Source organism: Zalophus californianus, chromosome 7 (assembly GCF_009762305.2).
Source record: "Zalophus californianus isolate mZalCal1 chromosome 7, mZalCal1.pri.v2, whole genome shotgun sequence".
In the NCBI taxonomy this organism is placed as follows: domain Eukaryota; kingdom Metazoa; phylum Chordata; class Mammalia; order Carnivora; family Otariidae; genus Zalophus; species Zalophus californianus.
In genome coordinates, this window is record NC_045601.1 from 74,696,296 (window position 1) to 74,713,022 (window position 16,727).

Below are 16,727 nucleotides of genomic sequence, written 5' to 3' on the forward strand. Positions count from 1 at the left end.
CAGCCAGGCTTCTACTATACCTCGGTGATTCTCTGCCCTCTGTCAGCCTCACAGCACCCATCATTCAAAATTACAAGTTATACTTTCTCACAGACCTGCTTTCCTCACAGATTTTCAGAAACATTGAAGACTTAAGTGTCAGGCATTCCCCTAGTGGATTCCACTCATGCTGTGAACTGCTCTTCCCTTTCAGCCTCCTGCTGGGACGGGCATGCCCATGATGCCTCAGCAGCCAGTCATGTTTGCACAGCCCATGATGAGGCCACCCTTTGGAGCTGCGGCTGTACCTGGCACACAGGTCAGTTTTTTTTAATGTCCTTAAAACAATGACATTATAAAACTGCCATGTGGCAAACTCTTTAAAAATGTTTTTACCTAAGATAATTCTCATATCTGTTTCTGCAGAAGTAAAGGAGGAGGACCCCTGGGTGGCTCAGATGGTTAAGCTTCTGCCTTCAGCTCAGGTCAGGATCCCAGGGTCCTGGGATTGAGTCCACATCGGGGTCCCCGCTCAGCAGAGGGAGGCTGCTTCTCCCTCTGCCTGTCTCTATCTCTCTCTCTCCCACTCATGAATAAATAAATAAAATCTTAAAAAAAAAAAAAGTAAAGGGTGAACATGGGAGACAGATTAGCAATAGTGTGAGGTTTGGAGGAAAATGATAGAAGTAACTCACTCTCCTAAGTCCCTCCATTCCTCTCCTGCTTAATTCAGAATAGTTCCTGAGGACAACTAGACATTTAAAGTATCTGTGCATTTATTTCAGAAAAATGAGTACTTCTGATCCAGAGTTTTATCATGTGTTCCCAGAACTAGCTAAACTCAAGGTTAGGGACACCCTCCTCCAGGCTGCCAGTTGTGCCCAAGAATTGTGAGGCTAACAGCAACAGGTTTGCCAAACTGCAGAGTCTAAGGGAGCAGTCCCTACAAGACTACGTGCACCTCAGACACCAGCCACAGTTTGGGAGTCCCAGGAGCTACCCCTTCACTTCAGACCAGCTGCCTACAGATTTGAAGGTTCTCAATATCTTAGAACAACTTACAGAACTCAGGAAAGCATGAAATTTATTGCAGTTTTATTATAGTGAAAGGATACAAATTAGATCTAGCCAAAAGAAGAGATGTATAGGGTGAAGTCTGGAACTGGGAGGGTTCTAAGCATGATGCTTTTTTGTCCTCAAGGATGTGTTACTCACCTGACATCAATGTGTAGCAGTATACGTGCAGTGATGCCAACCCAGGAAGCTCACCTGCACTTCAGTGTGCAGACTTTTTATTGAAGTTGCCTTATGTAGGAATGATCGATTGAATTATTGCACATGTGGTTGAACTCACTCTCCAACCCCCCCAACTTCACTCAAAGTCAGGGTGATATCATGTTCCCCCAAGACCTGATGCTCTCATCACATTGTTGGTCTTTCTGGTTGGCTAGTCCCCACCCTCAGTCCTCTTGTTAATATAAACTATCAGGTGTGGTTCCAAGAACCCACCTTGAATAACAAAGGCATTCCTGTTACTCAGGAAATTCTGAAGGTTTAGAGGTTGCCTACCAGGATCCAGGACAGAGGACAAACCTCCCTTTAGATGAGGCCAAATTTCTTACTACCAAGATGGTAAAACACATACACTTTGTTGAAATGTTTTGCTGCCAATAGTGATAGTCATGTTGATGAGTAACCAGTTCTTGATTCCTTTTGTATATTGCCTGGCCAAGGTGGAGGTATAGGTTTTTACCATGAGAAACTGACATGGATGGAGTCAGAACACCATGTTATGACTTTACTAGCACCGTGCCCAGCAAACCAAAACAAAAAGCTCAAATATATTACAATGGTATCAGTAAATGGTTTCACTTCTATAATATTTTTTTAAAGATTTATTTTTTATTTTGAGAGGAGGGAGCAGGGGGAGGGGCAGAGGGAAAGAATCTCAAATAGACCACCTGCTGCACAGGACTCGATCTCCCAACCCCGAGATCATGACCTCAGCTGAAATCAAGAGTCAGATGCTCAACCGACTGAGCCACCCAGGTGCCCCACTTCTGTGATATTTTAACTCACCAAATGGATGTTTATATTGTTATCCATACGATTCCTACTTTGAACTTTCTGAGTATACTTTAATCCCTTTTGCTTCCTTTAATCATCTCCAAAATCTATTATCTGCCTCTTCCCAAATTTCACTTTCAGCTTCTTTAACCCTTCAAAAGCCACAGTGACCAGAAGAGAGAATGGTGGGTGTTCAAAGAGATAAATTTAGAATGTGAGAAACCCTAGCCTTCAAGGCTATACTCAAAGCACTGGCTTCATGAGTAATTTTCTAGTCTGCTCTGAGACTAATGAACTCTGCCTCATATTGTTTCTGAGGGGAGTGAGGAAGGTTTAGGGGGTAATAGTTGGACTTAAATTTAATCTAGACATATTTAAATTCTAAGAAGGATCTCATTTATTATGAATGTTTCCTTGATGGTTGAATACATCTATGATTATTTAACACCTTTTTGAAAAAAGGCAGGACATTTCTATTTTTATTAACTTGGAAGAAGAATCTTAAGATTTTAAAAACCTTATTGTATTTTATGTGCTAAAATCTTTAGAAATAAATTAACACAATTTTATTAAAGTAGCTGTTTTTCTTGCATGATACCAGTGTTACATAGCATCAGTTTACTTAATTCAAAGAATAAAAAATAGATAATATGATGAAAATAGTGTTTTAATCATTTAATTGAATTTATGGTGATTTAGGAAATGGTATGCCATATTTATAAAAGTTTTAGATTGTAGGGGCACCTGGGTGGCTCAGTCAGTTAAGTATCCGACTCTTGATTTGGGCTCAGGTCCTGATCTCAGGGTTGTGAGATCAAGCCCTGTGTCAGGTCACACTCTGCCCTGGGTGCGGAGCCTACTTAAGATTCTCTCTCTCTCCCTTTCTCTCTGACCCTCCCTCCCTCTCTAAAAACAAAACAAAACAAAAAACAACTGTGTTATATTTCCTTTATCAGAGAAGCAGCAGAGGTGATTATACTAAATAGTAAAATAAATATGATTTTATAAGTTCAGAAAACAAAATACTGTTTTCCCTTACTGATTCCTGGACTATTCCACTATGTCTCAGTTGGTTGGTGTCATCCTTCATGATGTTGTCATCTCACCAAATTATTAACGATGAATCAACTCTTATATTTCTTTTTTTTTAAGATTTTATTTACTTGTCAGAGAGAAAGAAAGGGAGAAACAGAGCGGGAGAGCAAGAGCACGGGGAGCGGCAGGCAGAGGGAGAGGGAGAAGCAGGCTCCCCACTGAGCAGGGAGCCTGATGTGGGGCTCAATCCCAAGACCCTGAGATCATGACCTGAGCCGAAGGCAGATGCTTAACAGACTGAGCCACCCAGGCGCCCCTCAACTCTTGAGTTTCTTACCTTCCAAACAGCTTCAACCCTTGCATTTATCTTTTCTGATCTTTCTATGAAGAATGATTCCTGTTTTAAAAAATGGAAATTTGATTGATAGGTAATGCAGTCAGTCAATAGTTTCTAGACATAGGAACAAATCTAAAAATCTTTATTTCTGGAGCTTTATTTACCAAACCAATAAAAACATACATCTCTACCCCCATAATCCCAGATTTTTGAGATTTCTACCAGGCACAAGCATAAGAGAAGAATTAGACTCAAAGAATCCATGTCAATTATTACTCTATACAGATCACATGACCTTTTTCAAGGCTTCATAGCCTAACACTCCTGCAAAAGCCTGCTTCCGCTTATGTCTGTCACATAGTGAAATAATTTAGGTATTAATTAAACAGAAACAAGGTAAGTTAATTCTTTGTTGCTTTTGCTAGCAAGTGCAATATGGTTCTTTCCTATAGCATTTAGTAATTAGTCTTCTCTACAAGCTGGACTGGCAATATTGGAATTTTATGACATTCACACCTGGGAAACTCTTTTCCATCTGAAACAAACAGTGCCCCCAGACTTGACTGGTTTTCCTTTAAAATACTTCATGTGAAATTCTACTATATTTAGCTAATAATTTAAAGTAATTTCTTAAGTGACTTTCTGCAAGTTATTTCCTTTTAGTTTTTCCCTCAAACTCACTCTCACTATAAGGAAAAGTCATTAAAATTCCTTTATTAGTTTAGTGGTACTAATAACTCAAAGTAAAAATGCTTTTGTGTAGAGCAATTGATTGTTGTGTTATTGTATTCTATATTCATAATATCTGAATGTGACTGGTTTTCTACATCTTCCCTAACTCATATCCGTATGGTTGTACCAGAGTCCTCAAATATTACTTTGGCTAAATTTGATGTCAGAGAATTTCAAGAAAGCCAAAGATCATTTGAAGTGTACTTTATGAAACCAAAATTAAACAACACTGTGGCTAAGGAGAACGAAGTAGATTTTGTAAACCTTTAGCCATCTGATCTTCTGCATGTTTGTTTTCTGTGGTATGTGCTCTGCTTAATGCTTACCTGTCTCTCTGTTTGATTTCTGTTTCTGCTGTCTTGGGCTGGCTTTTCCCCGCTAGCTTTCTCCAAGCCCTACACCTGCCACTCAGAGTCCCAAGAAACCTCCAGCAAAGGACCCATTAGCGGATCTTAACATCAAGGATTTCTTGTAAACAATTTAAGGTATCTAATATTGAGCTTTTCCTGTGGGCTTATAATGACCTTGTAATGCTTAGCTATTTCAGGTATGATATTTGTACTTCTGTTCTTTGAACACATGTAAATAATAATAACAACAACTTGAGTGTTTTTACTTTTTAAATCAGTATTAAAAGCTGTCAATGAATTATCAATAAATTTTTTTAAATCTTGATTAATTTACAAAACTAAGAGAAAAGCCTCCAAGTTGTCCTGAGAAGCACAAAGATTTTACTGATAAAGCAAAAAGTTGCCCAAGCTACTTGGTAAATTAGAAAATTACCACTTTATTACCTGATGACAGGAATTTATAGAAAGCTAACATCTATTACATTGCATTTAGAAACCATCTAAGAATATACTTGGCTACAAAATTGTATTTTTTTATTTGTTTATCCTTACTTGGCCTCATCAAATAAAGCTTAGATTGTTACCCTTTGCAACTTCTGCACTTAAGCAGAATTTTAAATTTCTAACATTCTAGTTTTAAATTTCTAATGTGATTTATGACATGATTAATAATGGACTTATGGAAGGAAACTGATAAAGGAAAAAAGTTTACTACTAACCCCAGCACCTAACACAGTGGGTAGATTCTCAACAAGTACTTGCAGAAAGGGGATATACAATAATAATGCTGCTTTTCCTTTACACAGTACTTTTCATCCCCACTTCCTAGTCATGAACTCCTTTGGTCATCTCAGTGGGAAATCAAACCCTGTGACGTAAACTAGACAGATACTTTTTGTCTCCATTTCGCAGCTAAAGGAACTGATCCTTGGCATTGAGTGATTTGCTCAAGGTCACACAATGGAGGGAAGTGTGTCTACGAGTGTCAAAGTTTTGGGACCACTGTCCAATGTAATTTTTATTATGCATTGTACATCCTATACATAAATATATTTTTAAACTTTCTCTACTGCATCCTAAGATTTTTGTGGATTCCTACTTTATGATTTGTTTTTTCTTATACAAGGTTAATGAGTTTATCATTTTGAGGCTTTGACATCTCAGTCAAGTAATTCCTCCTTGTACCTGACTTTTCTATTCCATGTTGGGTTGGGTTGGACTGGGTTGGTGTAGGCATAAGTGAGACAATGAGCACTTCTTAGCTACTGAAGGTTCGGGGCTGCCTAAGGCTACTTCAGGGAGCATCCCTTTACCCACCTCTCGTTCAGTAAATACGCTGTCCTGGTGTGCCAGGAGCTCTGAGAAGCACCTGAAGCAGAGATGCTTGAGAGAGCGCTCAGAGGTTCACAGTCAAAAGGGAGACAGACACAGACTAATTTATGAAAAAGAGTTCCTCACGTGGCTAAGCCTTCACCCCAGGCAGATTCCCTGGCAGGGATGACTGGTGAAGCAGGGACTGGTGTTCCTGGGAGTGACGTTCCCCAAGAGGCAGTGTCACCACGGATTATCTCCCTCCTCCTCTCTTCTGTTACTTGTTCAACCGTTGAGTGACTCACTGAACACCATAACTGAAAAAAAAAGCCAAAAATAATGAAAATTGCTGTCATTCCTTTCCCCCCCATCTGCCCTTTTTAAAAGGCGAACTGTTCTTATTTAATAGTAAATGTCTCACTACTGAGATTTCTAGTAAGTATCCACATTTCAAAATTTTGCTGCTACAATTTTTATCTAAAATGAAACTTTACGTTAAAAGTTTTCCTAAAAATCTCTTCCCGGCTGAAACTTGAAGCAAAGAATCGTGAAAAGTGTATAAATGTGAATTTGTTATAAAGAAACCTTTTGCATGAAGATTTTTCATAGTAACTGTGAGGTAAAAATGCGAGGGAGGTAATATGTTTGAGGAATGTGTCATGTTGTTTTCTAATTCAAGTGCTTTTTATCTTTACAGCTGCAATTTTTGTGACTGAATAGGAAAAAAAATAATGAGTTTGGAGACTTCAAATAAAATTGATGCTCAGAGTTTCAAAGTGAGCCACCAGTACCAAACCCAATGCTTACTCGTAACTTCTCTTCCAAAATGTGTAGCACAGCTGTGAAAGTGAACATTAGGAATGTGTACTACCTTAGCTGTTATCCCTATCTCAAAATTGTAGTGTATTTGGGTTCTTTGTGTGTTGTACGATGTAAAAACAATGAATGGATGTTTCTGATGCCTTTAGTGCTTTTCTGGACCTCGCCCATGGACGGATGATGCAGCTGTTGTGTGGTGAGCCAGTTGGAAAGATGTGTCTGTGTCTTTGAGGGTTTTGATGTATATATGACTTTTGGACAAACCTAAACTCTCCCCATAAATTCTCTGTATCTCTGTTACAAACATGGTGTGATAATATCAAATAGTAAGGAAAACACTCTTAAATATACAAAACTTTTTTGGTGTGGAGTACATTTTTCCAATCACAGGAACTTCAACTGTTGTGAGAAATGTTTATTTTTGTGGCACTGTATATGTTAAGAAATTTTGTTTTAAAAAAAATATAAGGGTAAACGTCCATAATAAATATTTCTCCTTGAAGCTACCTTATCAAGAATGAAAAAATCATATGGAAAGAATTCCATATTTAATCACTGCTATATTAAAATGTATATTTTGATTATATTTGACAGGTTTTGCATCTAAATTGACCTATTTATTCATTCTTGATTAAATGCACTGAAAAGTAAACGGTCCGTTTCTATCCCGTCCGTGAAAATGCAATTAGAGATGTGCTATTCAAATGATTATGAAGACACCCCAAGGTATATGTGTAATTTAAAGATTACTGCAAATATTTTTATTTTATTGTGGGTTTTATGTACATCTGTTAATTTAGTATTTCTTTGTGTGTTCTGTAGACTAGTGTTCTTCCATGCCTCAATTGAGCTCAAAGTAGGTTTTGTTGTACCATTGTGATTAGAATTTAAACTAATTCAGAGAATTGTATCCTTTCCTGTACATACTGTATTCTTTCATTTTTAATTTGTTGTCATACTGTATGTGCTGATGGCTTGGCTTAAGATTTTGATGCATAAATGAGGTCACTGTTGATCAGTGTTGCTAGTGGCTTGGCAGCTCTTTGTAAAAGCATATTGGGTTGGAAAGGTGTTTGCCTATTTTTCAAATTATTTAATAGATGTATGGTACCATTTAAAAGTGGTTGTATCTGAACTTACTGTGGGGATAACATACACTGTAATGGGGGAAAATTACCTAAAACCAATTTCAAAATGGCATTTCTTTCTATTTCAGTTTAAAACCCAGTGCATGTACGCCCTCTGAGATGCAATAAACACCTTGAACAAAGAAATGCAAACATAATCTTTCTCTTTTCGATTATTTTTTAGAGAAAATGTTTCAAATGACACACAGCATATACAAAATATTGAAAATTTAAAAAACATTCACAGTGAGAAATGCTGTTCATGCCAACATAGTTCTGATTATTTTACAGTGAGTTAAAAATAAGGGGGAGAAAAGAACACTTTAATTAGCTGTCATTAAACTTGGGACTCTGGTTGCTGTCAGATAAACTGAAATTCCATATTTCAAAAAAGAAAAGGATGAACTTTCTTTTAAATTATGCAACTCCTATAATAGTTTTGTGAGAATTCTCCATGAAAGTTGAAGAATAATAAGACTTTAGATTATAGTTTAAACACACACCTGCCTGCCCATAAACTCAGACACACAAACCTAGAAAACGGGCTGACTTTATGCCTATAACTCGATTGTGACCATGATTCAAAAACTAGTCCAATCTCAAATAGAAGTATTTCTCAGCTACAAGCATATCCTTATTTCTAAAACTCTCTTGCCCTTCACTATTTAGGATTTCTATCTCGAGAACTAACTTTCAGAAGCTAGTATCTGATTATGTATTATGATTTTTGTAGATTACATTTTGGTCATATATTACTCTGTAGGCATATTGTTACATAAATGTACTTTAGACTTTAAGTAATTTTCAGTTTAATACTGTATTTTTTAATAAGCTTTTTCTCTTCATTGAATGGCCCATTCAGTGGTATAAATTCTCAATAGGTGAAACTGCAAGAGCATTATTTTTAAATCTGACACTTGAACCTTGCCCCATTGAGGTTCTTGGTGGTCCTTGTACAATTGTCACGTAGATGAGATGCTGAATGAGGTTCTCTGGGCACTTAAAAAATGAGTCTCTCTGGATAATTTTCAACACAGGTCCAGTTTAGCCATGATATTCTTCCACACATGAGCCTGCCTCTCTAGCCTCACCTCCAGCTCAGCCCCGTCCTCTGCATGCATGAGGATGTGGGCCACAGGCACACTGTTCTCTGCATCACCACACCACTCCTGAGGCAAGGGGACACCAAGCACTTTGCTGGCTCACACAGGGCCCTCTGCCTGACATGACCTCACCAGCTCCAGCAGTGCAGCTAAATCCTACTTGTCTGTCATGGCTCTCCACCCTACTCTTATCAACCCTTATGGCACTTAACATATTATATTATAATCATCTGTGACACTGGCATCCTCTGGCCAGTTGTGAGCCTCAAAGGCAGGAAAAATCTCCTGTTCATACCCTCAGGAACTAGCACGTCAGTGGGTGCCGGGTAAGTGTTTGGGATGAACACAAGTATACTAGTTCTTAGAGGTGTCCTCACCTACCTGGACATTGCTGAGCTAATACCATATTTCTAATTCCTGAAGAATAACGCTCCTATGGACATTTATTGTCAAATGTTAGAGTTTTAATAGCTGTCAGCTCATCCTAACAGAAGAACTAATATCGATTAAAAACTCATCTTGAGTTGAAGATTTTGAGTCACTTTTTATTTGGTATAATGGTTACAAGTGGTTCTCTCTATATTAAGTGTCTCCTTTGTTTGCTTTTGTGTTATTTGTTGTACCTTAAAGAAAAAGAATAAAGACCAAAGACTTTTTTGGAGGAGTCGTGGGGTTTGCAAGAGGAGGAAAGGAGTAAAACATAAAAAGAGAAATGGAAAGTCACAGAAAGATAAGTTGTGTGAAGGCCTCCTTCTGCCTCTGAGGTAGACACCTTTAATAACATAGCCCCAAATTTTTGTTGGCGGAAGAGGGGCATGCTCTGGTGGCAGTGATTATCATAGTGTTTTTTGTGTGGAAGTACTGGTTCAAAATAAAAATCAGGGTCATCTTAGTTGAGAAGTCACACTGGTCTCTATTTTCAAGGCAGTGGGTTTTGTGGTAGTTTATTGTTAATCCTCTTGGGCTTTAAGAACATTTCAGTTTCTCATAGCCTTGCTGACAGATTTCACTACTGCGCACGTTATCTGGATCCCGTCTGTGAGAGGAAACACGAGGGAGCTGTGTGTGAGTTAGTGATATGGTCATTAACCTTAGCTAAAGCCTCAAAACAGCAACGCTGCATCACCTGAATTCATTTCCGCGCATGCATGCTCAGACAGTTCTGAGACAGAAAGGGCTTCTATAACTGACTCTGTAATAGGTGCCCTACAACTCATTTACAGACGACGGGTCTTCAAACTGGCTTTGCTCTGCACCTTTGCACTTGTTTTTGAGGCCCTCAAAAAGCTCTCATTTATATGGGTTATATCTGTCAATGCTTACTATGTTAGAAATTAAAATTGAGAAACTTTCAAATGTCTTTAATTCATTTAAAAATAAAAATATTAAGGGCCACTTGGGTGGCTCCATCGGTTGAGCGTCTCACTCTTGATTTCGGCTCAGGTCGTGATCTCCGGGTTGTGAGAACAAGCCCTGCATCGGGCTCCGTGCTAAGGGGTGGGGGGGGGTCAGCTTGAGATTCTCTCCTCTGTGGCCCCGCCCACCGTTCACTCACTCTGTCTCTCTCTCAAAAAAAAAAAAAAACAACTCACAATTCAATACAGAGCTGGGGGATGAGTGTGTCAGCTGGAAAGGGTGTCCAGGCAGGGCACAACACCCACCAGAGTTCGACTCAGTCACCTAGAGAATCCTTCTTAGAGTTTCCAATACCTAATGATACTTTTTAAGAACATAAATGGAAGATGATGACATGATAAATGCTTTATAATAGAATTAAGTCTTTCTATCTGGAGATCAAGAAGTTTAATAAATATACTTTGACAGTGATTTTAAAAAAAGCTAGAAGAACTATTTAGTGATGATTGGAGATGGAAGATACTGTCGAAGTTAAATATAACCAGAAGGAACACGACATGTGCAGGTGGTAGCCATCAGGGCTGAGAGAGCAAGACAATTTGGATTAAAAGCCTATGGCCGCAAGAGATGGTAGCCTGCAACAGAAGCCAGGCCTGCAGAAAGCAGCACCCAGAAGGGTCAGGACCTAGAAGGGTACCTTCCCAGCCAGGCGAGGGGTACACAATCATCTTTTCGTGATGGTCTCCTCTGCTGTTAACCCAATCTTAAGTACTAGATTCATCTCCAACCCACCCAAACATCCCATAGTTCATTTCTCTCTTTCAGAGTAGAGAACATCTCTGGGGTAAGTCAACTAATTTCATAATTTATAAACAGGAAGTAAACTTTATAGCCTGAAAAGACTTAAAAGTATATCCCAAGGAAATTTGGAGTTGTTTTTTAAACTCTCTGCTGTTTTGGATCACGTGGATTTGGCACTCTATTGAAAACAGGAAATCGAGTTGTGACTGTGTACGAAATATTTCAGATGTAAATTCAGGGCCAGAGTTTTAGAACACCTATCCCTTCTCAGGGAAAAACAAAGCTATGTCTTCAAAGCTAAATTAAAAGGAGCATTTAGTTTTTAGAACAGAGACAAAGGTGTGGTTGCTATGTGATTGGGTTCAGAATAAAATATAGCTAAATGACTTACTGGGTGGTTATGTGTTAACTAAGGATTAGTTCACTAAAAAACCATGTATGTTTGTAACCTAACTCTCTTGGCATTGCATTCTTTGTGTATGGATGTTCTCAACCTTACTGATAAACAGTCTACAAAAATGTTAAACATACATGTCTAAAAATGAACTCAATCTTTTTCCTCAAGTCTAGTTTTCTGTCTTGCTTGGTGGTCTCACCATCTACCTAGGCTCCCAAGTCTCCCAGCTGTGTGACATGACACCCTCAATTCTCTCCTGCATTCAGTGGGGTACCGAATATACTGAACATTCTGCCTGGCTTGCCCTCTCCTACCATTCCCACTACCACTTCCTTAGCACAGCAGCTCCAGCGGCCTCCACGCAGGGCTCTTTGCCTCTAGTCTAATCCCCACCCAAACCCCCCTGAATCCAGCCTAAAGGGGGTTTCCTTCCCCAAATGCCCATCTGATCACATTTCTCTAACTTAAAAACCTGCATCAATTCCTCATCAACTAAAGGTTAAACTCAAAACTCTCTAACATTGCATTCAAGTCCAAAAATCTTTTCAAGGCTCTCGGTCTAGCTTGGTAACCTCATTTCTTGCCGTTCCTCACCAGTAGGCGGTGCTAATCTCCTATAGCAACAATCCTTAAATACTCACGGTAGCCTAAACACACCACTTACATACTTTTGCACCCCTCCCATGGATGCCCTCCTCTCCCCCAAGTTCCCCACTGATAGGTTGGAAAACCTCAACTTCTCCTTCAAAACCCAACCTAGGCATCACCTCCTCTAAGAAATATTTCTTTATCATATCTGCCCACCCTGCGAGAGCCAATCCTTCTCAAATGTGTTCCTTCAGCACCTTATACTGAACCTTTTCCACACTATTTTTTTATATGTCTGACTTCCTTAGTATGTTATGAATTCTTTGAGGAAGGGTAGAATCTAGGACTTCACTCTATATCCTGTGTGCCTAAGATTGGACTCAATAAAAGTTTGTTGAATTAAATTGATCTGACCTACTTTGTGAAATGGATTATAAATAAATATATATATAGTATCTAATTTTCAGGAAGTATGTAAAATTGGATTTTGTCACAAATTGTAAAATGATTGCATATGCTCAAGAGTTTTGTAAATTTGACTCATTTCTTACCATCATAAAACAGTATTATAACAATGTTATTGCGAAAATGTATTTCCACTTTAGAAAAATACTGAAAAGAATACTCTCTATGTATTTGATAGTTTACCACCACTTTCATTACCAGCGTCCTTGAGGTAGCTTACAAGAACATGTATAAAGGCAATTGAAGCCGAGAAAACATTCACCCTGGAAGAAAAAGACAAAACATCATCATTGTGCACAGAGGGAGAGCTGTGGAAGGTGGAAGAACAATTCATTTAGGAAACACACTATGACAGTGGGTCCCACACCTGGATGATCATCCAGTACTTGGAGAGCTTTATCAAATATAGATCTCGGGGCCTCACTCTGGCGGATTCCAGGGTAGATCTCAGGGAGACCCTGGAAACAGGCTTTCTAAAATAATTCCCTAGGGCATTCCGATGAGCAGCCAAACTTGGAAACCACTAGGCTAAGGAAACCACTGAAAACCCAGAGATCCAGTGGAATCACAGTGAGTAGCTCTGTTTAAAACTTATGGATGATTCCGGGGAATTTTCTAAATACTTCAAAATAGGAAAGCCACAAAGAGTATTGTGTTTCAGCTAGTCTAAAAATTGAGACGTTTAGTTACTAGTCATAAAAAAAAGTGGTCCATATTGCATTATGATACAGTAGTTTCCACCAAAACCCAAGCTTTAATTTGAGGGTATGCACAGGAGAGAGATGCTGCCATCTGTGGGCCTACGACTGCCCAGGACAGTGATGTGGAGCCACATCAGTCATGTGGCCGTCTGCATGAAGAGGCACAGCTGCCCATTTGGTGGGTACAATAGTGTCACTTCGTTTCCCAGGCCACAAAGAGAGCCTTTTAAAGTAAGTGTTCTAAGTACAGTGGCAAAATACTAAATTCAGGTCCTGTCTCCCAAACAACATGCTTTTATTTTTAGGCAATTCCTTGATAAGGTGGTACTTTTGTTTGGCAGTACAATCTTGGCACCAAGCCCATAGTGATTTTTTAAAAGAAAAAATAAGCAGCATGTTTGTAGGTATCACAAACATTTTTTGAAAAATTTAAAGCTGTATCTTCGAAGATTTGCTAGCTGCAACTTTTTCTAACAGCTGATCCATTCAAAGTGGTTTTGAGGGGAAAAAAATTCATGTGTCCTCCCAGATCTCTCTACTATGCACTAATACATTCTTTTCTCCTATACCCTGAGATTTATGTTGTTTTGTGATCGGGCATGTGACTTCATTAGCAGTAGTTTAAACTCTAAGTAAAGCAAAAATTGCAAAGTCTTGCCTCCTGCCAATTAATGGGAGGAGAAGGGCTGGTAGGGGGGAGGTGCTTGGAGCTCAAAGGGACTTCTCCTTACCATCCAGAAGCCTCAGTACTGTAAGGATTATTTTAGGAAATTCCTGAATTGCTTATCTGGTTTATAAGCTCCTTGATGGGCAGTTTTTAGAAAAACATTATGTTGTTAGCTAAACCCCAGTAAGCTGGAAGCTTGGGAGTAACATAATGAGGGGGGTGGGGGCAGGGAGGACGAGTTTCAGAGAACAGAGGCACATTACCCTAAACCTCCCAGCACACGCACCACAGACAAACTCCCTGTTTGTCAGGAGAAATGATTGTTGGCCTCTGCTCATGGGAAATGCCAGTCTTTCTTTCAATTATATCAGGGAATTTCTATAATCTTATAAGACTAACTGTAACTATCAGCATATTTGCTGAGCATTGACTTTATACAAGGCAGTCTAGTGTGGTTAGACCGTTAAAGGTATTTTATTCCACATGCTGAATGTTTTCCGTCACACCAGAGTCGCTGTACCTCTCTGCTGTAAAGTGTAGGCATTCATCGGCGGCAGCCATATGACAGTTTCTGAACCTGCAATAATACATTAACGTTCACAATGCACAGATATTTTAACTGTGAAGGAGGTTGGGGGTTCGATAAAATATTTGGGAAAGATATTTTTCTTGACTTTTGAGATTAGAATTCGTTTGAGTATAAAACAAGTCAATTATGTAGTCCGCTGATGGTTCTCTTAAAACTTTTTGGAAGTGTTTAATGGGGCATCTGGGTGGCTCAGTCGGTTAAGCATTCGAGGCTTGATTCGGCTCAGGTCATGGTATCAGGGTCGTGAGATGGAGCCCCTACCACACGCCCCACGCTGGGCATGGAGCCTGCTTAAGATTCCCTCTCTCCCTCTCCCTCCACCCCTCCCCACACCCCACTTACGTGCACACATGCGCACACACACGCACACACATTTGTTCTTTCTAGGAAAAAAAAAAGTTAAAGCTTTTTGGATAAAAATTTTTCTATGATGTAATGCCTTCCAAAACTCATACTGAACATAACTAAATTTAATATTGATCATGTAATCATTATAAACACGACATATTGGTATGCCTCCACAGGCCAGTGTGGTTCACGTAACAGCACCAAAAACAATAGCTCCAAATGACTATAATTTTGTATCTTTATACCTTTTTAAAAAAAGTCCTTTAGTGGTTTGCCTGCATCCGCCTTTTCTGTCAGGCTATCACTTCTTGGGATTATTGTAGACTTCCCTTGGCAGCGAGCGACCTTCTAACTGTAATTTGAGAAATTAGATCACCAAATTTGTTAAGATTATTTCTACAGCAAAAGTAATTTCATGTCACTCATTTTGGGACTCATATTTTTTGTTGTATTTTGGACATTTGAAATTGCCCACAAGGGAAATTCTAGGTAGCAGATCTTAATTGCATGGCATAGTACAAATTGCTGATGAAATTAGAAGTAAAATATATAGAAGAATAAGGAAATGTGTGGTCATCAGGCTGAGCAAGAGCCTGGAGGAAGCTTCCAAACTCTGTCTTCAGTTGTGGGAGCAGTTTCTGAAGTATTCCCTTTATCTGTGCCCGATGGGTGAAAGTGTACACACTTTTTCAGCTTACGAATCGATACATACAGGATTTCAATGACATAAATGCGAGTTTGTTTTAGTAAAATGTTTACAAACAGAGATGGGAATGTGACAGCCTCAGTTTGGTAACACCACACTGGAATGCAATCATGGATCATGATCACGTGGACTGCAGTGTAGATTGCAGTAGATGTGCTAAGTAGCCTACTTGCCCCCAGGGCTTGATGAAAGTAAGTGGATTTTAAGATGTTATTGGAAAATTTTAAATATTACTAAAGCAAAAAGATCTTAGGGGCCAATTTTGAGGCAGAGATGACCTGATTACATGTTTACGTGGCAGATGGAGAGGATGGGGGTACTACGGGGGCCTGGCTCCATCAGTTTGTAGGCCCTTTTATCAGAAACACACACAAGTCGGGAGGGAATATTGCAAACATCTGATTCCTTGAGTGCCTTGCTTCAGTATTCCCATGATAAAATTCATTACAAATATTACCATTATTTAAAGATGTAGATGTAGCTTTAGTGCAATATACAATTTCGGAGCCTTGTTATGTAGCACAGAATTAGTAATGCCCTGAAAGAGGAAGCCTCAAGGTTTACTTGGTGATATTTTTTAGCATGTATTGGCCACCTCCTCTGTGCCAGATACAAGCACTCGAGGTAATGATGACAGAAGTGGTGAGAAAGAGTTTGGTTGCCGGGAGCTGCCATTCACAACCTTCACCTTGTTCCTCTGTTGGCTGCTGTGTTTGTGAGGTTTCCTGGGCCCGGTGCAAGGTACAACTTCTGGCTTTTGAATGGGCACCTGTTGTGGACCGACTGTGCCCCCACCCCCCAAATGCATACCCCCAGTGTAATGCTATTTGGAAACGGGGTCTTAGCAAGGTGTGTGGAGTCAGATGAGGTCATGAAAGTGGGGCCCTTATAATGGGATTATCCCCTTATAAGAAGAGACACCAAAGAGCTCATTTGCATTCTCTCTGAATGTTCACAAAGAAGAGGTCACATGAGTCTACAGCAAGATGGTACCTAGCAAAATTTTGGTTGTTTAAGCCCCCCAGTCCATGGTATTTTCTTCCGGCAGCCCAAACTAACGAAGACAGCACCTTACCTGGAGGTAAAGCAAACTAGCCTAGATTTGGATTACAAGTTAATTTGGCCACTGTGCTCTCGACAGTTGAACTAACTGAATCAAACTGCCAGTTATCAAACCCAGAAAGAAGTAGACAAGGAATTTCCCTCCCTAGGCTTTATTTGTAAGGAGAAAAGAAAGCCACCTAAGACG

General features: G+C 39.4%; 1 protein-coding gene across 12 annotated transcripts in view; it reads left to right on the forward strand.

The window, feature by feature from the left end:
• The window catches only part of SNAP91 (synaptosome associated protein 91), a 147,494-nt gene extending 137,220 nt beyond the window's left edge, over nucleotides 1–10,274 (forward strand). For 7 of the 12 annotated variants that reach the window (XM_027603046.1, XM_027603052.1, XM_027603050.1 and 4 more), the window contains 3 exons: nucleotides 194–298; nucleotides 4,533–4,635; nucleotides 6,509–7,900. In XM_027603046.1, coding sequence (XP_027458847.1) covers nucleotides 194–298; nucleotides 4,533–4,625 — 198 coding nt within the window. In that variant the 3' untranslated portion in view covers nucleotides 4,626–4,635; nucleotides 6,509–7,900. Of the gene's footprint in view, nucleotides 1–193; nucleotides 299–4,532; nucleotides 4,636–6,508 lie in introns of all 12 variants that reach the window. The other 5 variants (XM_027603055.2, XM_035728574.1, XM_035728575.1 and 2 more) reach the window with 3 other exon arrangements.
• Nucleotides 10,275–16,727: the final 6,453 nt, after the last annotated feature.